Here is a 21,444-nt window from a genome sequence, read left to right on the forward strand (position 1 = left end):
AGCAGCCCTGTACCTCCTCGCAACACTCTTAGAAACCGCAGGAGCTGACAAGGGTTTCTTCCACACTTCCATAATCGGATCAGTCAAGGCATCATTGAATGGAAGTAAAGGCTCAACCACAGAATTAGGTGAATGCAAGACTTCAGTGAGGATATTAGACTTGAACTCCACTGTAGGCAGAGTCAAATGAAGAAGCTCAGCAGCCTTCCTCATAACCAGATGGTAAGGCTGGATATCCTTAGAGGGAGCCCCCGAGCCTGAGGGCAACTCCCACTCTGGAGAGAAATCAAGAGTCCCAGAATCCGCCAATTCCTCAAAACGCTCTCCTCTAATTCACCTTCTTCAACATCAGACTGTGAATCCATGTATCTCTGCTCCTCCAAAAGGCGTTGAGCTTCCCTCCTGGACCTCTCCTTTACACGCCCCGCAGCCGGATCCACCTGCGGCTTCGACGGATTCGGGGCCGACGCCGGTATCGAATCCGACGGCACAGAAGAATGCCCTCGATGATGATCAGGAGCAGGCGACGCTGGAATCGGCGTCGACGACTTCGGCGGAGCCGGGTACTGCCAATGCGGCGTCGGAGCCGGCATGTAAGGCATAAACGGAGCCGGAGGATAGGAGTGAGGAACTCCCAGGCTGAATGCCAAAGAACCCATGGGACCCGAAGATGCACCAGAGGGGTACCACGCCCTTGAGAAGACGCCATACATTGCGTTAAGAAACGCTGAAGGGTCCTGGCCTGGAGCAGGAAAGGGCGGCTGAAAACCATCAGGCCGGTCCTGTAGAGGGATCGGATTCGGCTCATCAACTGGCGCAGAATCCACCACGTCCCGAGCCTCTTCCTCTTCACGGGCCGGGGACGGCGCCGGAGACGGATTCGGAACCGGAGAAGCATTCGGAGCCGGAGAGGGAGACCGCCCATGCGACTCAGAAGGTGAGGCCTCACCTTCATGCTCAGAGACTTCGGGAGTAACCACCTTCGAACGTACCTTCTTCGGTGACCTCGACCTCGACCCCGACTCCTTACCAGACCGACGTCGGGACTCATGTCTCCTCTTCTTGTGCTTCTTAGACTTCGAAACATGATCCGACGCCGACTTCGAAGACGACCTCTCTCGAGAAGCAGATCTCGACCTGGACTTCGACCTCGCCCTTCGAGAACGAGACCTCAACGGCTTCTCCTTTCCAGCTTTCACCTTAGCAACCAGAAGTGTGGCTTCTCTCTCCCTCAGGGCCTTCGGATTCATCTTCCGACATGAAGAACAATCCTCCACATCATGGTCGGAACTTAAACACCAGATGCAGTCCTCATGGGGGTCGGTAATGGACATCATTTTACCGCACTCCCTGCAGGGCTTGAAGCCAGTCTTCTTGGATGACTTCTTCGAAGAGACAGGATACAGAGAAGTAGAAATAAGCAACAAAACGGCAACAATGTACCAGTAGGCTACAGAGATTCCCGATAACCGTTAGCGTCGACGACGCGGAAAAAAGGGAACTGATGTCATCACGCCGGCGTGGGCCTATTATAGGCGTCGGTGACGTCAGCGGAGTCGCGAGCGGAGCCGTGTCTCTGTGACGTCCTATCCACGTCGGCGCGAAGCTACGAAAAAGAATTTCCGAATGTTGCTGGCGCAAGGGGGATATTCACAAGGTGAGGAATCCACACGGCAGATGTATCTATCAGAAACGGAGATACTTCCTGTGAGACTGCAGGATAGGGATGTGAAAATATGCATCCTGCAAGTCTATTGACACCATCCAGTCTTCTTCCATCAGCGACCTGAAGAACCTGTGCAAGGGTGAGCATCTTGAACTTCTCTTGTTTTAGAAAAAGGTTCAAGATCCTGAGATCCAGGATTGGACAAAGTCTGCCATCCTTCTTTAGTATCAGGAAATACTGGGAGTAGCAACCCTGACCCCTTTCCTGCTCTGGAACCATCTCTATCGCACCCTTTCTTAACAGTGACTGGACTTCCTCCTGCAGGAGTAACAGGTGTTCCTCCGTGCGAAAACCTTGGCAAGGAGGGTAATTCGGAGGGAATTCCCGAAAGGTTAGAGCATACCCATTTTCGACGAGATTGAGAACGCAAAGATCTGATGTAACCGATTCCCAATCCCGTAGAAAATGAATAAGCCGACCTACAGGACCCGCATGGTCCGGAATGGCGGATCAAGGGTTGCTTTTCTGTGGCTGGGGGGTTGGAAGAGGTGGAGGAGGAGAAGGAGGCTTGACGTCCTCGAGGACGAGCTCTTTGCTTACCCCTGTATGATTTATACAGCGGATTCTGCGGTTGTTGCTGCTGCTGACATTGACGGTAGGGACGAAAAGAAGAACGTCCAAAACCTCTACACCTTTTGGTAGATGAAACTCTTGTCTGCAGCCCCAAAGATTTGGCAGTAGCCCTACTGTCCTTAAATCTTTCCAAAGCTGCATCAGCTTTTTTTACCAAAAAGACCAACACCTTCAAAAGGCAAATCCAATAACACAGCCTAAACCTCAGCCGAAAAGCCTGATGATTTCAGCCAGGCAGCCCTCCTAGAGGCAACAGCAATTCCCATGATGCGAGCAACTGAATCAGCGGTGTCTAGCCCACTCTGGATCACTTGACGTGCAGCCGCCTGTGCATCAGCCAAAACCTCATCAAAATCCTTCCTGTTGTCATCAGGAATTTTAGGAGCCAACAGACGCAATGAATCCATCAGGGCATGTATGTATCTACCCATAAGGCAAGTGGCATTAGTCGATTTTAAAGCCATACTTGCTGAAGAGAAAGACTTCTTCGCTTCGCCGTCTGATCCGGTTTCTTGGATTCCTTATCCCCAGGCACTTGAGTGAATGCACCCACAGTCTTTTTTTAACAGGCTGCCTGAATAACCAGACTTTCAGGCAAAGAATGCGAGGATAAAAACTCAGGATCCCCAGGTGCAACTCTATACCTCCTTGCAACACTTTTAGCCACTGCAGGAGCTGTAAGAGGCTTGCTCCAAACCACCAAAATAGGTTCAGTTAATGCTTCATTAAAAGGAAGCAACGGTTCAATAACAGAACTTGGGGAATGGAGAACCTCAGTCAAGCGATTTGATTTATATTCTACTGTAGGCAAGGTTAAATTTAAAAGTTCTGCAGCCTTCCTCATGACCATGTGGTATGGCTTAACATCCTTTGAAGGGGCATCAGACACAGATTGCAGTTCCTATTCAGGAGAAAGTTCCAAACCACTTGCATCTCCTAGATCTTCAAAACAGTCCTTTTGAAGCTCACCTTCTTCCATCTCAGCCTCAGCCTCTCTATATCTTAGCTCCTCTATGAGGCGCTGAGCATCCCTTCTGGATCTCCCTTTCAACAGCCGCGCCGTTGGATCTGTGAATGACTCCAACGGAGCCGGTATCGACGTCGAGATCGAATCCGTAGGTCCAGGGCGCTGTTCTCTAGGTCGACTCTGAGCCGGCGACGTAGGTATCGGCGTCGATGACCTCGGCGGCGCCGAGCGCTGCCAACGCGGCGTAAAAGGCATAAAGGGAGCTGGAGCCTAGGAGTGGGGAACTTCTAAATTATACGCCAGAGGACCCATAGGACCCAAAGGTGCACCAGAGTGGTACCATGCTCTGGAATAGACACCATACATAGCGTTTAAAAACGCAGTAGGGTCTTGACCTGGAGCTGGGAAAGGTGGGTAAGAACCCACAGACTGACCCTTCAGAGGTTCCGGATTCGCCTCCTCTTCCACAGGTGGTCGTGTCATCGAACCCTCATTCAAAGGGACTTCTTCATCCGCTCGAGCCGGAGACGGCGCCTGAGACGGATTCAAAACCGGAGTCGGCGGTTGAACCTGCGACTCCGAAGGCAAAGCCTCACCTACTGGTTCCAAGACCTCTGGTGATGGAGACACCACATTCTTCCCATGCTTCCTCTTGGGCGACTTTAGTCTCGAGTCCGAATCCTTACCGGAGTGATGCCGAGATTCATGCCTTCGCTTCTTATGCTTCTTTTTCAACTTCGAAGCATGGCCTGATGGCGACTTCGAATGCGACGCAGAGCGTGATCTTGACCTTGATCTCGCCCTTCTCGAACAGGATCTCAAAGTCTTCTTTTCTTTACTTTTGCTTAACTACGCCATTAAAAGCTTAGTCTCCCTCTCTCGAAGTGCCTCCGGATTCATCTACTTACACGAAGAACAGCTATCGACATCATGGTCCGAACTCATGCACCAGATACAGTCCTCGTGCGGTTCCGTAATCGACATTATTTTGCCGCACTCTCTACATGGCTTGAATCCGGTCTCCTTAGTAGACATCTTCAGAGAGACAAAGAAGCAAGAAAACAGAGAAAACAGTAACAAAGTTACCAACAGCTACAGAGATTCCCCGAAACCGTTAGCGTTGACAACGCGGAAAAAAGGAAACTGATGTCATCACGCCGGCGTGGGCCTATTATGGTGTATGTGACGTAAGCGGAGTCGCGTGTGATGCCGTGCTTCTGTGACGTCGTCCACGTCGGCGCGAAGCTACAAAAAGTATTTCCGAAGAACAAGTTACTTATCTTCGGTAACGCTTTTTCTGGTAGATACAATCTTTGCCTGTGGATTCCTCACCTTGTGAATATCCCCCTTGCGTCAGCAACGTTCGGAAAATTCTTCGTAGCACGCCGGCGTGGACGACGTCATAGGAGCACGGCTTCGCGCGCGACTCCGTCTGACGTCACCGACTCCACATAAGGCCCACGTCGGCGTGATGACGTCAGTTCCGCCCTTTTTTCCGTGCCTTCGAGGCACCCGGACGGACCAACAAGTACATGTATATAGATATATACACAATGCACACAGTACATGCAAAACAAATGCAATCAAAGTGCAAAACTATACAAAGTCAGATAAAACCATAATTACATTTGCACATAACATCAGGTATAGCAGAGTGGACAACGGGGAGGCGGGTGGGTCAGTGAGGAATCCACAGGCAGATATTGTATCTACCAGAAAAAGCGTTACCGAAGGTAAGTAACTTGTTCTTCTGATAGATACATTTGCCGTGTGGATTCCTCACCTTGTGAATAGAGTCCCACAGCAGTCCCCACTCCCGGAGGAGGGTGTCCACTCTGCTACACCAGGAAATCTTGGAGAACAGAGCGCGCAAAGTGGCCATCCCTCCTCACCTCAGCATCCAAGCAGTAGTGCTTTGCAAAAGTGTGGAGGGAGGCCCAAGTCGCGGCCCTGCAAATGTCCTCAACAGGAACACCTCTAGACAATGCAGAAGTAGCAGACTTTGCTCTAGTTGAATGAGCTCTAATACCCTCAGGAGGGTCCTTACCCGCCAGAGAGTAGCAAATCTTGATGCACAGGATAATCCATCTGGAAAGTGTGCGCTTGTGCACCGCTCTGCCCTTCTTGCAGCCAGCAAAACCCACGAAGAGCTGATCGTCTATTCGATAGCCTTTAGTCCTATCAAGATAGAAGCGAACCGCTCTCTTCGGGTCCAGGCGATGAAGCCTCTCCTCCTCCTTGGAAGGGTGTGGGGGAGGATAAAAGGTAGGAAGGGTAATGGATTGACCTAGGTGGAAGGGAGTAACCACCTTAGGCAGAAAAGCAGCCATGGTCCTAAGAACCATTCTTTCAGCATGGATGGACAAAAACGGGGGCTTGGAACTAAGAGCTTGAAGCTCACTTACCCTCCTTGCCGAGGTAATTGCAACTAAGAAGACCGTCTTAAAAGAAAGAAACCTCATCGGACACTTGTGTAAGGGTTCAAACGGCGAACCCATCAGATAGGTTAACACAAGATTCAAGTCCCAATGAGGAACAATAAAGGGAGAAGGAGGGAACTTATTAGTGAGTCCCTTCAAAAATCTTAAAACCACAGGTGATTTAAAAAGAGAGGGCTGATCCGGCAAGCAGAGGAATGCCGATAAGGCCGAAAGGTAACCTTTGACAGTGGCAACAGCAAGCCCCTGCCGTGCCAGAGAAAGAGCAAATAACAAAATATCAGATAAATGAGCCTTTAACGGGTCAACATCCCTCTCCCTACACCAAGACACAAACTTAGTCCACCTATACAAATAAATGGACTTGGTGGAGTCACGCCTGGCAGAAAGAATGACATCCACCACATCGTTAGGGAGAGAGAAAGAGTTCAGATTGCCCCGTTCAATCTCCAGGCATGAAGGTGTAATGTCTGGAGGTGGGGGTGTAGAACCTGCCCCTCCATCTGAGAGAGGAGGTCTGCCCTGAGAGGGAGACGGAGCGGCGGGTGAGAGGAGAGGTGGAGAAGATCTGTGTACCACACCCTTCTTGGCCAATCCGGGGCGACCAATATGACTTGGGCCCGGTCTTGGCGAATCTTCCTCAGAACCCGAGGAATCAAGGGTATGGGAGGAAACGCGTAAAGGAGCTGACCTCTCCAGCTCAACTGAAACGCGTCCCCCAATGCTCCTTGCATCGGATACTGGAGAGTGCAGAATGACGGGCAGTGAGCATTCTCGCAAGTGGCAAACAGATCCACCCGAGGAGTCCCCCACATCTGAAAGATGTAACGAACAACCTCCGGGTGAAGCCTCCACTCGTGGTCGGCAGAGAACTGATGACTGAGAATGTCTGCACGCACGTTCAGAACCCCGGCCAGATGATTTGCCATCAGACAAATCTGGTGGTCCTGAACCCAGGACCAGAGGCGCAGAGCCTCCCTGCAGAGACACTGCGACCCCACTCCTTCCTGCTTGTTGACATACCACATCGCGGTCGTGTTGTCCGTCAGGACTTGAACCGACTGACCGCGAAGGGAAGGGAGGAAGGCCTTGAGCGCCAGACGTATTGCCCGTAACTCTAGAAGGTTGATGTGAAGCAACCTTTCCTCTGGAGACCAAAGACCCTTGACCTCCAGATCCCCCAGATGAGCACCCCACCCTAGAGTGGATGCATCCGTTATCACCGTGGCCACCGATGGTGGAAGCTGAAAAGGCTTTCCTTGAGACAGATTGCCTTCCACGCCCCACCAAGACAGATCCGCTGCAGTTTCTCTGGAGATCTTCACTGACTCCCAGAGATCTCCGTTGTGTTGATACCACTACCTGCGGAGGCACCACTGGAGTGCCCTCATGTGCCAGCGTGCATGGTTGACCAGGAGAATGCAAGAAGCCATCAAACCGAGCAAGCGAAGGACCTTCAGGACCGGAACAACCGCTCCATTGTGAAATAAAGGAATCATTTCCTGTATGTCGCGAATCCTTTGCGGAGGAGGGAATGCACGACATACAGTAGTGTCCAGTACCGCACCTATGAACAGGTTGCGCTGGGAGGGCACCAGGTGAGATTTGGGCACATTTATTGAAAAACCCAACCTGAACAACAGCTGCGATGTTTCTTGCAGGTGATGAAGCACCTTCTCGGGCGACTCCGCTTTGATCAGCCAGTCGTCCAGATACGGGAATACAGGAATCCGCGACCTCCTGAGATGTGCAGCCACCACTGCCATCACCTTGGTGAAAACTCGAGGCGCAGTAGTAAGACCAAACGGAAGGACCGCAAACAGGTAGTGTTGCGATCCCACCGTAAAACGGAGATACTTCCTGTGCGACTTCAGGATCGGGATGTGAAAATACGCATCCTGCAAGTCGATCGACACCATCCAGTCTTCTTCCAACAGCGCTTGAAGAACCTGCGCAAGAGTGAGCATTTTGAATTTCTCCTGCTTGAGATAGAGATTCAAAATCCTGAGGTCCAGGATTGGACGCAACCTGCCATCCTTCTTGGGGATCAGGAAATACCGGGAGTAGCAATTCTGACCCCTTTCCTGCTCTGGAACCACCTCTATCGCACCTTTCTTGAACAAAGCCAGGACTTCTTCCTGCAAGCGAACAAGGTGGTCCTCCGAACAAAAACCCTGGCAAGGAGGGTAATTGGGAGGGAACTCCTGGAAAGGAAGAGCATACCCATTTTCTACGAGATTGAGAACCCAAAGATCTGATGTAACCGATTCCCAATCCCGTACAAAATGAGTAAGCCGACCCCCCACCGGAGCCACATGATCCAGAATGGCGGATCTAGGGCTGCTTTGCTGCAGGGGGAGGGGGTTGGTTATTAGAGGAAGAGGAGGAGGAGACCTGGCGCCCACGGCCCCTTTGCTTTCCTCTGTAGGATTTATACAGAGGATTCTGGCGCTGCTGCTGCTGTCCTTGATTGTAGGGACGAAAATTGGGTCTGCCAAAACCCCTATACTTTCTAGTCGCAGAGCCCCTCGCCTGAAGGCCCAAAGACTTCGCCGTAGCCCGGCTGTCTTTGAATCTCTCCAGAGCTACGTCAGCCTTCTTGCCAAAGAGACCTGTCCCATCAAACGGTAAGTCCAACAGAGTAGACTGAACGTCAGAAGAAAAATCGGAGGACTTAAGCCATGCGGCCCTTCTTGTGGCAACAGTAGAGCCCATAATTCTGGCAACAGAGTCCACCGTGTCCATACCACTCTGTATAACCATACGAGCTGCAGCCTGAGTATCAGCGACCACCTCGTTAAAGTTCTTCTTATCGTCCTCTGGAAGCTTAGCAGAAAGCTGTTTAACAGAGTCCATCAACGCGTGAACGTATCTCCCCAAGAGGCAAGTAGCATTGGTGGACTTCAAGGCCATGCTACCCGAGGAGAAAATCTTTTTAGCAGACTGGTCCAGTTTTTTCGAGTCCTTGTCTGCTGGCACCTGAGGGAAAGAACCCGCAGCCCTGCTGGAACAGGCGGCCTGCACTACCAGACTCTCCGGTGCAGGATGCGAGGAAAGAAATTCAGGGTCATCAGGAGCCACCCTGTAACGCCTTGCCACTGACCTGGAAACCGCAGGAGCAGATAAAGGCCTCTTCCAGACCTCCTTTATCGGTTCAGTTAATGCATCCGTAAAAGGAAGCTTAGGCTCCACAATTGAAGAGGGCGAATGCAATACTTCCGTAAGGATGTTGGGCCTGTATTCAACTGTGGGCAAAGTCAAGCCTAGCAACTCCGCAGCCTTCTTTATGACGACATGATAGGGTGCCAAGTCCTTAGATGGTGTGTCAGAAACGGTTGGCAAACCCCATTCAGGAGAAAGTTCCAAGCCACTTGCATCCTGAAGGTCTTCAAAACAATCCCCCTCTTGCAACTCTCCTTCCTCAACCTCTGAGTCCATAAACTCCTTCTCCTCCAAGAGGCGTTGTGCCCTGCGCCTCGACCACTCCATACGGACCGAAGTCGATGGATCCGGTAACGACTCCGACGGCGCCGGAGCCGACGTCGAGCGAGGAGCCGGAGGACGGGAAGTACCACGATCCGAATCCACCCGAGGCCGATCCGGAGTCGGCGAAGCCGCATGCGAAGTCGACGACCTCGGCGGCGCCGTACCGAGCCAAGGAGTGCAAGGTGTCGGCATAAACGGCATAAAGGGGGCCGGGGCATAAGCCTGGGGCACACCCAAATTGAAAGACAAAGGACCCATGGGACCCATAGGCGCACCAGCGGGGTACATCGCCCTCGAGTAAACACCAAACATGGCGTTTAAAAACTGCGAGGGATCCTGACCTGGACCTGGAAAGGGTGGGTACGAACCCAACGGCCGCTCCGAAGGGGGCTGATCCGGCAAAGGCGCACCCTGGCCCTCTTGTTCTTCAGGCTCCACAACCGGAGTCGGTGCTCGAGGAACCTCTTCTTCATGCACCGATGAATGGTGCGACTCCAGATCCTGTTCCGGCTCATGAACTGGAGAACCAACGTGAGATTGAGCTGGAGAAGGAGACACGAAGTCCTTGTGATGTTTTCTCGACTTCTTCCTCGAATCCGAAGACTCCTTGCCAGAGTGGTGTCTGGAGTGATGTTTACTCCTCTTATGCTTCTTTCTCGAGGAGCCCGAAGCATGGCCAGAGGCCGACTTGGAACCGGACCCCGACCTCCCTCTGGACCTTGATCTCTCTCTCGACCTCGACTTGGCCTTCGAAGCCGACCTCGACTTCGCCCTCGAAGCCGACCTTGACTTCGACCGCTGTCTCGACTTCGAGCGCCTGGACACTGACCTCGAAGACCTTCCGGCTTCCCTTTCCTTCACCTTAGCAAGCAGAAGCTTCGCCTCCCGCTCTCGCAAGGCTTCGGGGTTCATCTTGTCACAGGAACGACAGTTTTTGACATCGTGTCCCGAACCAAGACACCACAGACAGTCGGGATGCGGATCGGTAATCGACATCATCCGGGAGCAGGAACCACATTGTTTGAAACCTGTCTTCCTCGACGACATCTTTGGCGATGAAGCGAAATCCAACAGAGAAACAATAACAGCTAAACAGCGAATAGATACAAAAGTATCGCAGAAGATCCCAGAAACCGTTAGCGTCGACGACGCGGAAAAAAGGGAACTGACGTCATCACGCCGACGTGGGCCTTATGTGGAGTCGGTGACGTCAGACGGAGTCGCGCGCGAAGCCGTGCTCCTATGACGTCGTCCACGCCGGCGTGCTACGAAGAATTTTCCGAACGTTGCTGACGCAAGGAGGATATTCACAAGGTGAGGAATCCACACGGCAGATGTATCTATCAGAATGTTGCTGACACAAGGGGATATTCACAAGGTACGAAATCCACTGGCAGATGTATCTATCAGATAACCACATTACTTCTCATAGGCTGCATTGACTGCTTTATTGTGAACATTGTTCTAAGTGTGGAGTTGGTTTTGTATGAGAACTTGAAAAACTACAAATATCTAAAAACTGTATTTATGAAATGAAAAAGATTTTATGTAGCGTGTGTATGCTGAGGCGTCTTAGCGCTAGCGCTGTCATAACCTAAGCAGAAGAGGTAAACAGAGGTTAAAAGTTGGGCACGAACAGCCATGTTTTCAGCGCCTTTCTGAACAGTTGTCTGTTGGTTTGGCATTTTAGCTTAAGAAGCAGAGTGTTCCAAAGTTTGGGTGGCAGATGAAATAAGTTTCTTCCACCCCATTTTACGGTCTTTGCCCTAGGGATGACCAACAAAAAGGCATTCGATGCTCTGAGGTTGTGTTGTGGGATGTGCTATCTAATACGAAAGTTGAAATAGGCAGGTCCTGTCCCGTAAAGGGTCTTGTGAACAATGCACAAGGACTTAAATTGAACCCTCGCCTGGGCCAGCAACCAATTCAGCTCTCAGATCTGTTTGGGCACCAAGCTGAATTTGGGTATGTTCAGTAGTAATCGTGCTGCCGCTTTTTGAAGTGATTGAAGCCTACGTATGGTCCTTTTGTTTGCACCTGGATAAAGGACATTACAGTAATCAATCTTTAATAACAGTAGGGCCACAATTACGGTTTTCTTTAACAGTGGGATTTTTCTCTTGATTTTCAGGGTGTAAAAGCAGGATGATGTAATATGATTGACCTGGTATGATAAGGACAGTTGATCGTTAAGAAGGAAACCTAAACTTTTTACCTTCCTGACAGGGGATGGGCAGGATCCTGTCACTTCTGGCCACCAGGATGTGTTCCAGGGAGCAGTGTTTTTTCTGAACAGAAGCACCTCAGTTTTATCGGCATTTAACTTTAAAGAGTTTGTCACGCATCCATCTAATTATGTGGACCATACAGTTGTTGAATTTGTTTGCCACGTCATACCGCTTTGATGATAGAGACACCACTATTTGCTTATCGTCCACATACAAATAGAAGCAAAGCTGTGAGATCGGATGAGTTTGGCCAGAGGGGCGACAGACATTGAACAGGGTTGGGGATCACGAGGATCCCTGGGTCACTCCGCATGGCAGGGCTTAAGGATGTGATTTATGCTCTACCATCGCAATCAATCAATCAATCAATCAGTGACACTTATAAAGCGCGCTACATACCCGTAGGGTCTCAAGGCGCTGGGGGGGGATGCCGCTACTGCTCGAACAGCCAGGTCTTCAGCTTCTTCCTGAAGGAGAGGTGGTCTTGGGTCAGGCGCAGGTCGGTCGGTCGGGAGTTCCAGGTCTTGGCGGCCAGGTAGGAGAAGGACCTTCCTCCTGTAGTCGCTCTTCGGATGCGGGGGACGGCGGCGAGGGCGTGGTTGGCTGATCGGAGGTGGCGTTTGGGAGCGTAGAAGTTGACTCGGCTGTTGAGGTAGCTCGGGCCTTGGTCGTGTAGGGCTTTGTGTGCGTGGGTGAGGAGGCGGAAGGTGATTCTTTTTATTGACGGGGAGCCAGTGAAGGTCTCTCAGATGTCCGGAGATGTGGCTGGTTCGTGGGATGTCGAGGATGAGTCGGGCTGAGGCGTTCTGGATCCGCTGGAGTCTCTTCTGGAGCTTGGCGGTGGTACCGGCGTAGAGGGCGTTGCCGTAGTCCAGTCGGCTGGTGACGAGGGCCTGGGTGACGGTCTTCCTGGTCTCGGTGGGGATCCACCAGAAGATCTTCCGTAGCATGCGTAGGATGTTGAAGCACGCCGAGGAGACGTTGTTGACTTGCCTGGTCATGGAGAGGGAGGAGTCCAGGATGAAGCCCAGGTTGCGTGCATGGTCTGTCGGTTTGGGTGCGGTGCCCAGGGCGGGAGGCCACCAGGAGTCGTCCCAGGCGGAGGGAGAGGAGCCCAGGATGAGGACCTCCGTCTTGTCCGAGTTCAGTTTCAGGCGGCTGGTTGTCATCCACTCGGCTACCTCTTTCATCCCTTCGTGCAGGTTGGCTCTGGCGGCGGCGGGGTCGTTGGTCAGGGAGAGGATCAGCTGGGTGTCGTCGGCGTAGGAGATTATGCTGAGGTTGTGTTTGCGTACGATGGCCGCGAGGGGGCTCATGTAGACGTTGAAGAGGGTGGGGCTCAGAGATGATCCTTGGGGGACGCCGCAGATGACTTCGGAGGCCTCTGACTTGTACGGTGGTAGGCGGACTCTCTGTGTTCTTCCGTCGAGGAAGGAGATGATCCATTCCAGCGCCTTGTCCTGGATTCCGATGTTGCTGAGGCGCCGTACTAGGGTGCGGTGGCAGACCGTGTCGAATGCCGCGGAGAGGTCTAGGAGGATGAGGGCCGCTGTTTCTCCATTGTCCATCAGGGCTCGGATGTCATCGGTGGCAGCGATGAGGGCGGTCTCGGTGCTGTGGTTGGCTTGGAAGCCGGACTGTGAGGGGTCGAGGGATCCGTTCGTCTCGAGGAAAGCGGCCATCTGCTTGTTGACGGTCTTCTCGATGACTTTGGCTGGAAACGGGAGGAGCGAGATGGGGCGGTAATTCTTGAGGTCGGTGGGGTCCGCTGTTGGTTTCTTGAGTAGAGCGCTGAGTTCGGCGTGTTTCCAGCTCTCAGGGAAGATGGTGGTGTCGAAGGATGTGTTGATGATGTCTCGCAGGTGGGGTGCGATGACAGCGTCGGCCTTGTTGAAGACGTGGTGAGGGCAGGGGTCGGTCGGTGATCCGGAGTGGATGGAGTTCATCGTGCGGATGGTGTCTTCGGTGCTGATCGGGGTCCAGGCGTGGAGGGTGGTGGTGGGGGGTGGTTGCTCGGTCATGGTGTGCGTTGATTGGTTGTTGAAGCTGTTGTGTATGTCCGCGATCTTGTTGTGGAAGTATGAAGCGAGGGAGTTGCAGAGGTCTTGCGATGGGGTGATGTCGTTGTTTCCTGCGCTGGGGTTGGAAAGCTCTTTCACGATGTTGAAGAGTTCCTTGCAGTTGTGTGCGTTGTTGTCCAACCGGTCCTTGAATGCTGTTTTCTTGGCGGCGCGGATCAGCTGGTGGTGTTTCCGGGTGGCAAGTTTGAAGGAGGTTCCCTTCTCCAGACTCTCGAGGGCTCGGCAGTTCTTCTTGGAGCTCTTGAGTTCGTCGGTGAACCATGGGGCTTTCTTGCTGCCGGGTCTGCTAGGCGGGGTCCTCAGTGGGGCGAGTTCGTCCGCGCAGTTGCTGATCCACTTCGTGAGGTTGTCGGCGGCCTGGCTGGGGTTCGCTGAGCTGGCAGGAGGGTGCTGGCTCAGGGAGGTGGCGAGCTGGTCTGCTGTGATCTTGTTCCAGCTTCTGCGGGCGGCCTGTTGCTGGTGTTGGTGGGTCGTCGTTTTCTTGAAGGTGAAGTGGACGCAGCTGTGGTCCGTCCATTGAAGCTCTGTGGCGTGGCTGAAGTCGATGTCTGTGCTGGAAGAGAAGACTGCGTCGAGTGTGTGTCCGGCGAGGTGGGTGGGGGTGGACACCAGTTGCTTGAGTCCCAGGTAGGCGAGGTTGTCGAGCAGGGTGCTGGTGTTGCGGTCATTGTTGTTCTCCAGATGGAAGTTGAGGTCTCCCAGGAGGATGTAGTCAGCGGAGGGGAGGGCATGCGGGCTGACGAAGTCGGCGATGTCCTCGCTGAATTGCGTGCGTGGTCCAGGGGGTCGGTAGATCAGGGTGCCTCTGAGGGTGGTGTTCGGGTTGGTGTGGATCTGGAAATGCAGGTGTTCGGCGGTGGTCAGGGTGTTGTCGGTGCTGGTCGTGAGACGGATGGTGCTCCTGTGGATGATGGCGATGCCTCCTCCCATCTGGTTGGCGTTTCGGTCCCTCCGGACGATCTTGTAGCCCTCTGGGATGGCGATGGCGATGTCGGGAGCTGAAGAGGCGTTCATCCAGGTCTCCGTGAGGAAGGCAATGTCTGGAGCTGTGGTGTCGAGGAGGTTCCAGAGTTCGATGGCGTGTCTGTGGACGGAGCGGGTGTTGAGCAGGATGCACTTGAGGTGGGTGCTGCTGGAGTTCGGCTTGGTGGGTGCTGGTGCGAGGCTGGTCCGGATGCAGGTGAACTTGCAGGCGTGGCAGCTGAAAGGTCCGTGGGTACGTCGTGGAGTGGCTTGATGGCATTCTGGGAGTCGGCCGGTGTTGAGAGCGGTGAGGGTGGCGGCGGAGTACGTCAGGCGGGTCGGTCGGGGTCCTCGTGGGCCAGGGGTCCTGGCGCTGGTCGCGATCCGGTCGCGGACGGGCGCAGACGGGCTTACCTTTGGCGCGCCTTCGGCGCACAATCGGCGCGCCCGCTGCGCGTGACTGCTGCGCGTTCGTACGGTCGCCATTTAAGGCGAAGTGCGCGGGTGGGCGGAGCAGCTGGGAGGCGGGAGCGGGGAGGGTACAGAATAGAAAAGGGGCGGGGAAAAGCGGCGGTGTTCTTGGTTTGCTGGGAGTGAACTTAGTATCTGTCAGTAATGGAAGAGTCCTTTTGGGCTCCTTTTTCTTGGCCAGGAACAACCTGTCATGCAGGTTGCTGCTAGTACAAAGCAGATTGCTATTATTCCTGCTGCGCATCTTTACTGAAATTACAAGCTGATTGTTCTGCAGCTTACTTTAAATGTTTGTTCTTTTGCAATGGGAGTCTCTCTGCTCTCATTGTGGTTGTATTGTCTTTTCTTTTGTGCTCATATATAACATTCACAGGTATAACACCTGTTATTGATATCAGAATTAAAAACATTAGCTTGCTATTGTGTTCAAAACCAAATGCCTCCTGATGAGAATTTCCATGCTGAGATGTCTGCTTGCAGTGTCTATGGGATCAAAGTTTCCATTGACACTATTGCACAATATATGATCTCTAATTTACGCCCGCAAAATTACATCGGTGGGGGAAAAGAGAGGACGATAAATGTACCAGATGCAATCAAGGGCCTGCAGATACAATCCATATGTTTCATGGCTGCGAGAAATTGAGTCCCCTGAAAAAACAAATAGAGGAATTTGTCAGCAGCAATAGACACTACAATTAATATAACCTCAACTCTAATGTTGTTAGGATGCGCTGAGAAGGCACAATGTGACCATAGCAAGAACAAGTTTGTTTTTATCTCAATAGCTTTGACCCGGCTTCACATTGCTACACACTGGAAAGATGTAGACCGCCCTCTATTTCTGGCTTGGTCAAGTTGCTTGCTGGCTATATATCACCTTGAGAAATCATTATATAAATGTAAAGGCTGTGATGCAAGCAGGAGAGGTAGGGCAATCTGGGCTCCTATCAAGAAACTGATTACAAAGCAACCCTTCATGTAAAGAGTCAGGGTGAATCATGGTTTTAGATCTTGTGACAGAAAATAATTGATTACTGATTAGAGATTGTTTTGTTTTAATCTGCACTGTAAATGTAAATATCGATTAAATGTTGAAAAATAAGCTCCTGCGTAGTTACATTTTTGTACTCTCTCCAAATAAAAATAAAATAAAAAAATTACAAAAAAGAAAGCCATCACAGTTACTGTTGCACTATACTTTTGTTAGGTTATACACCCCTTTTTACAATGTATTGTAAGGATTGCACTTACCACCGACGGATTTATCTGGAGATTCCTCAACAATGGCCACTTCTGAAGCAGAATCTGAGCAACTGAAGAGAAAAATTAAACAGGCTATGTAAATCACACGATTAACTCCATCTTATTCATTTATTGTATATACAAAGTATTTTTTGTTTTGCACTGCAGCAGGAGTTTTTCTTTTGATTTTGTTATCAAAGTGTAGGAGGCATAATTCTCCACAAATCTCGAAGCTAGACGTGTATACTCCTACTTTTACATGGAAGGCCAGGAGGTTACTATGGACAACCAAGCTAGGATCAGGAAAGCCTCAACGTGGAATGCAATAGCTTGAAAGCTAATGTTGCAGTGTGTAGTCAGAAGATATCTTCACAGAAGAATACAATGGAGATGAAAAGTTACAGTTGACCTATAGTGCCAACAGATGTCCTCACAGAAGGAGGACTTGTACTAAAGGAAAAAGGGGCATACTAACAAAATTATAAAGAAGAGGAGAGGGCTGGACATGCGCTGAACAGTCTCTAATAAAATAAATAATGCAGAAGGAAGGTCATATAAATTGGAGGATGGCATCACTTTGTGAGTGTCACAGCTCTTCCTGGGTGAACCCTTAAGGGTTCATCCAGTTAAATTTTTTGCCTGCTTTCTGTTATTTGCATTCTTCTTCTTTTTTTAAACATAATTTACTACCTTTTGCACAAGGCATGCTCATCTTTCCTCCTATATACCCATCTATCTTGCATGTGTCTACGGATTGGCTAGTCATGTCTGAATTCTCCCCCCAAACTCCTCCCCTCCCTCTCCCGTATTGCAGTCCATTTAGAGGCGTCATTTCCGTCAGTAGTCGTTCTCCCTTACTATTCGTAGGCTAGCTGTGCAATATTCATGTTTACTTCCCCTCCTCCTATCGGGCTCTTTCCACATCGACAAGCTTAGGGGTTGGGGTCCCCTGGGGCGGTCCCTGGGCCCGGTCTCTGGTGGCTCCCCTGCCTAGAGTTTCTCGCTGGGGTGGAGCTACCAGATTCCTGAGCACTGCGTTTCATCTCTTCCATCAGTGCCTCCCATGCCTGGGCCGTTTCTATTCTGCCTAAACCCAGTCTTGCGTTCCTCATTAGAACTCTGCTCTCGCAGCCTGTCCACTTCTCTAGCTCGCACTTGCACCGAGCTCTGCTAGGGCCGGTTGGAGCTTTCCACCTACTGGTGATTTCCCGCTTGGCTAGGATAAAGGCCAGGTCCTGAAACCTGGCAGTGACTTTGGTCTTGGCTGTGTGTGGGAACATGTTAAGTAAGCAGTGTGCTGCTGTGCATAGGACTACTCGATCAATGACTTGGGCCGTCTTCTATTGCCAATAGTGCACCAGTGCCCGGCAGATCAATATCATATGGATGAAATTTGCTCCTACTCCTTTGCATCTAGGACATTCTGCATCTTCCCTGTGCAAGTATCTGTTTATTCGTTCCGGGGTGATGTATGCTCGGTGTAATGTGTAAAAGCTTAACAGTGTAAATCATGCATTTCTTGCCACCTTTGGCACTGCTTAAAGTACATTTTCTCAGTCCTTGTCCTCGAGGGGGGCGTCCTAATCTTCCGCCCAATGGTTCCTTAGCTCCTCTAGCGGCATAGTAGAGTCTCTCCCTATCGCCCTATGTAGGCATGTGGCTGCTTTTATAACGCCCCCGCTATACCAATATATTCACAAGAGGCCTGTCGTGGTGGCTTGATGGTGCCATGTCAAATAGTATGCCTCAAATTACGGGGTGGCCAACCCTCCCTCTGCCGATGGCCTCTTTAGAGTGGCCAAGGCCTTTCTACGTCGCCCATTCCCCCATATGAAAAACAGGCAGGTGCCCAGTTCACGGAACCATGCCCTGGTATCAGAAGCACTGGGGTTCCCACCTCAAGTCCCCCAGCCCCTCCTCCAGCATATTTTTGGCCCTCTGCAGATCCACCCCTGAGTTTTTCAGGAACAGCAGGACGTTGTCAGCGTATAGTGATTTGTAGTATATTTCCCCCCCCCACCCCACCACACACCAGGCTCAGTCCCCTGTATCTGTCGCCCATCTGTGCCACACAGGCCAGTGGTTTCACAGCCAGGGCGAACAGCAGGGGAGAGAGGGGGCACCCATGATGAGTGCCCCTCTCCACCCGATACTGCTCTGAGAACGAGCGACCCGTGTGCACCCTAGCCGCCGGACTGGCGTATAGCAGCATCACCCAGTGTATGAATCCCTGGCCCAGTTCCATCTTTGTTAGTACAGCATAAAGGAATTCCCACTCCAGGCTGCCAAAGGCCTTTTCTATGTCTATGGTGAAGATCGCCCCTTCCCCATCTGCAATGCTGCCCGTTTCCAGGATAGAGAAACGTTCAGGGTCGTGTTTTTGCCTGGTATGTAAAACTGCCCGATCCGAATGTACCAGAGAAGTCATGTATGAGAGCAGTCTGGACGCCAGTAATTTACTTAGTATTTTAAAATCGAGATTGAGCATTGACAAGGGCCTATAAGCAGTGCAGTCTAGGGGGGGGACTTGCCTTGTTCAAGTAGTGGGATCACCACTGCTTCCCGGGTAGTCTGTGGCGGGATCCCCCCTCCCAGGCCGCTGCATATAATTCCACCTGTTTGGGAGCCAGAATCTCTACATAGGTGGCATAGAATTCCATAGGGAGTCCGTCTGCGCCTGGGGTTTTGCCTTTTCCAGGCCTTTAATGGCTGATCTAATCAAAGGGCCTCCAACCTTTTCGGTAGTGAGAGCTACTTCTGCTGAAGGAAACTCTTCCTGAGCTATTAGAACATTTTATAACTGTAGTGACTACACTACGACCACCCTAAGCAGGATTATCAGTAGTTACCACCAAAGTATTCTTGGTGTGGTTACCATCAGAAATGCCAGGAAAACATTCATCAATATAAAATGCCTTCACCTGACTTATTAAGTAACATTCAAATCTAGACATGCCCTATGACACAAAGTATATATCGGTCATAAATGAGATGAAGACAAATTCCAGAAAATCAGACTTTGGAGATCAGACTTTGGAGATCTATCAGTAAAGAACTTCTGGAAGGTAGTGGTACATTAATAGTACGCTAGTGATTGTGGACCATACTACTGCATTTTGATTGATGCAATCATAATTAAGTATGGTATTTCTTATTTTTTTTAATAGGATTTTTACACTTGAATAGCATAGTGACAAGAAGTGGGTCCTGATGAATGCCATGAGCCAACAGGTCATATAATGCAGAAACATATTGACCTTTCTATAATAGGGAACATCCATACCCCTATTCACTAAGCTTTTTAGTCCTAACCATTGGAGACACCAATTAAAGTTCATTTTGTCTCCCTTGAGCTTGTTTTAAAATACTTTTCACTTTATTTACACTCTGCCCCTCACTCCGTACTTTTATTGGATGATTTACGATCAAAACACCTCACACTCCTCTTCTTATTGGAGAGTTGAAGCTCATGTGTGGAGAAGTGTGGCTCAGGGGTTAGAGGCGGCAGACCTGGAGCTTGAGTTCGGCCCTGGACCAGGGTTCAATTCCCCGCCTCGGCGGGTCTTGGGCTCAAAAATTCCACGGACTTGTTAATTCTCGCTCCGGTACCTTCTCGACTCACGGGTTCACACTCTGCGACTCTGGGCAATAGCTTGCTTAATCTCCACAACGGCCCCTCGCGGTGGGATGCCTGGCTTTCACCTTGTGGATACCCTGCCAGGGTTATCTCACAGGGGAATACCAGGACGGGTTCCCTAAGCAAGCGCGGAGATGCCCCAGGCTAAGTCGTGCGCTATATAAGTTTCATTCGTTTCATTTCATTCATTTCATTTCATTTCATGTTGTGAACCTTGCGGTCACAGTGTGCAAGAGGGAACCCAGTGATGAACCATGTCAGTAATAGATAACATCCCAATATATTTTTGGGGAGATTACAAAGTATATAAGCACAGCAGTAGGTCTCCCCAGTTCACCTTGAGTTATTATTCATCAGTTTCTGAACGTGCACATTTTTCTATCAAATACCACTTTCCACTGTGGGCAAACAAACTCAGTTTTCCAGAAGAATACCCATTTTTGAAAACAAAAACTTCTGTTAAAATATCAGTTTTCAGATTTTAGGAAATGCACGGTCCCAACACACCAGATTGTCCTTTTCATCAACTACTCCCATGTACAAATGCCTCATATGGACCGACTACTTGGAATACTCAGGTATTACAGTCTTGTGCCATAGATGCTCACCCCAGCATCATGGATGCCTGTATTATGCCAATAAAGCCCACCATTACACTAGGGCCGCAGTTGGGCCAGGGCTTGAAACCATAAGGGTCAAAGCAGAGACCATATATCAGTCAAGACAATTATTTCGCCAGAAATAGGTAAATGTAGGTCAGTCATTATCCAAGTATGTAAATGATGGCTGCCAGTATACCACTACTAGACAAAAAATACACAGAATAGTCATAGATAACCATTATTATGCCAGTGGCACTATTATGCCAGGAATGGGCACAATTATGTCAGAGAACACCCTTATGATGGGGACTAGCATAGACATTTGGTGGTCCTTGACACCAGGCATACCATTCAAGAAGCAATAGTGTTTATTAGGGACGCAAATGCATGCTGATGAGTCTCTTCATTTTCTCTGGTCTGAATCATGCCCTGTTCTCCTCAGGCCTTGACCTGGTTGTGAGAAGTTGGCCTGCTATATGATGCTCACTAGTTCTAGTGATCACCTTGTACCATGCCAAGCAACCCTTATGATGATTGGTTGTAAGTCAACCTTATAGACCAGCTATCCTAGTAGTGTGGACAAAGCAGTCTTGGGCTAAACTCTGTATAGGTATGTGACGCAAGCCGTTTTACCATATACAATCCCCTTGAATACCAAATGAAAGGACACCACACAGATGCACATGGCCTTCTTCAGGTCATCAAATGCCTTTTGACAGTTTACTGACCACTGAACCTTTTTGGGCATCTTTTTGGATGTTAGATCATTAAGAGGAGTCACAATGGACCCATAGTTCTTAACAAACTTCCTGTAGTACCCAGTCAGGCCCAAGAAAGCTCTGACCTGAGTCTGGGTAGTTGGAGGGGACCAGTCCTTTATGGTCTGGATCTTACTCTCCAGGGGTTGAACTTGGCCTCCACCTACAAGGTGGCCCAAGTACACAACCTCACTCTGCCCTATCTGGCACTTTGTGGCCTTGATAGTGAGGCCTGCCTTTTGCAGAGCCTCTAGCACTTCCTTCAGGTG

At 50.6% G+C, this 21,444-nt stretch overlaps 1 protein-coding gene across 1 annotated transcript in view; it reads right to left on the minus strand.

Moving 5' to 3' along the window:
- The window catches only part of LOC147733535 (treslin-like), a 542,019-nt gene that overhangs the window by 176,832 nt on the left and 343,743 nt on the right, over positions 1 to 21,444 (minus strand). The window contains exon 13 of the mRNA XM_086956935.1: positions 16,188 to 16,249. Within this exon, the coding sequence (XP_086813061.1) occupies positions 16,188 to 16,249 (62 nt within the window). The remainder of the gene's footprint in view (positions 1 to 16,187; positions 16,250 to 21,444) is intronic.

Source organism: Lissotriton vulgaris, chromosome 2_1 (genome assembly GCF_964263255.1).
Source record: "Lissotriton vulgaris chromosome 2_1, aLisVul1.2, whole genome shotgun sequence".
Lineage (NCBI taxonomy): Eukaryota > Metazoa > Chordata > Amphibia > Caudata > Salamandridae > Lissotriton > Lissotriton vulgaris.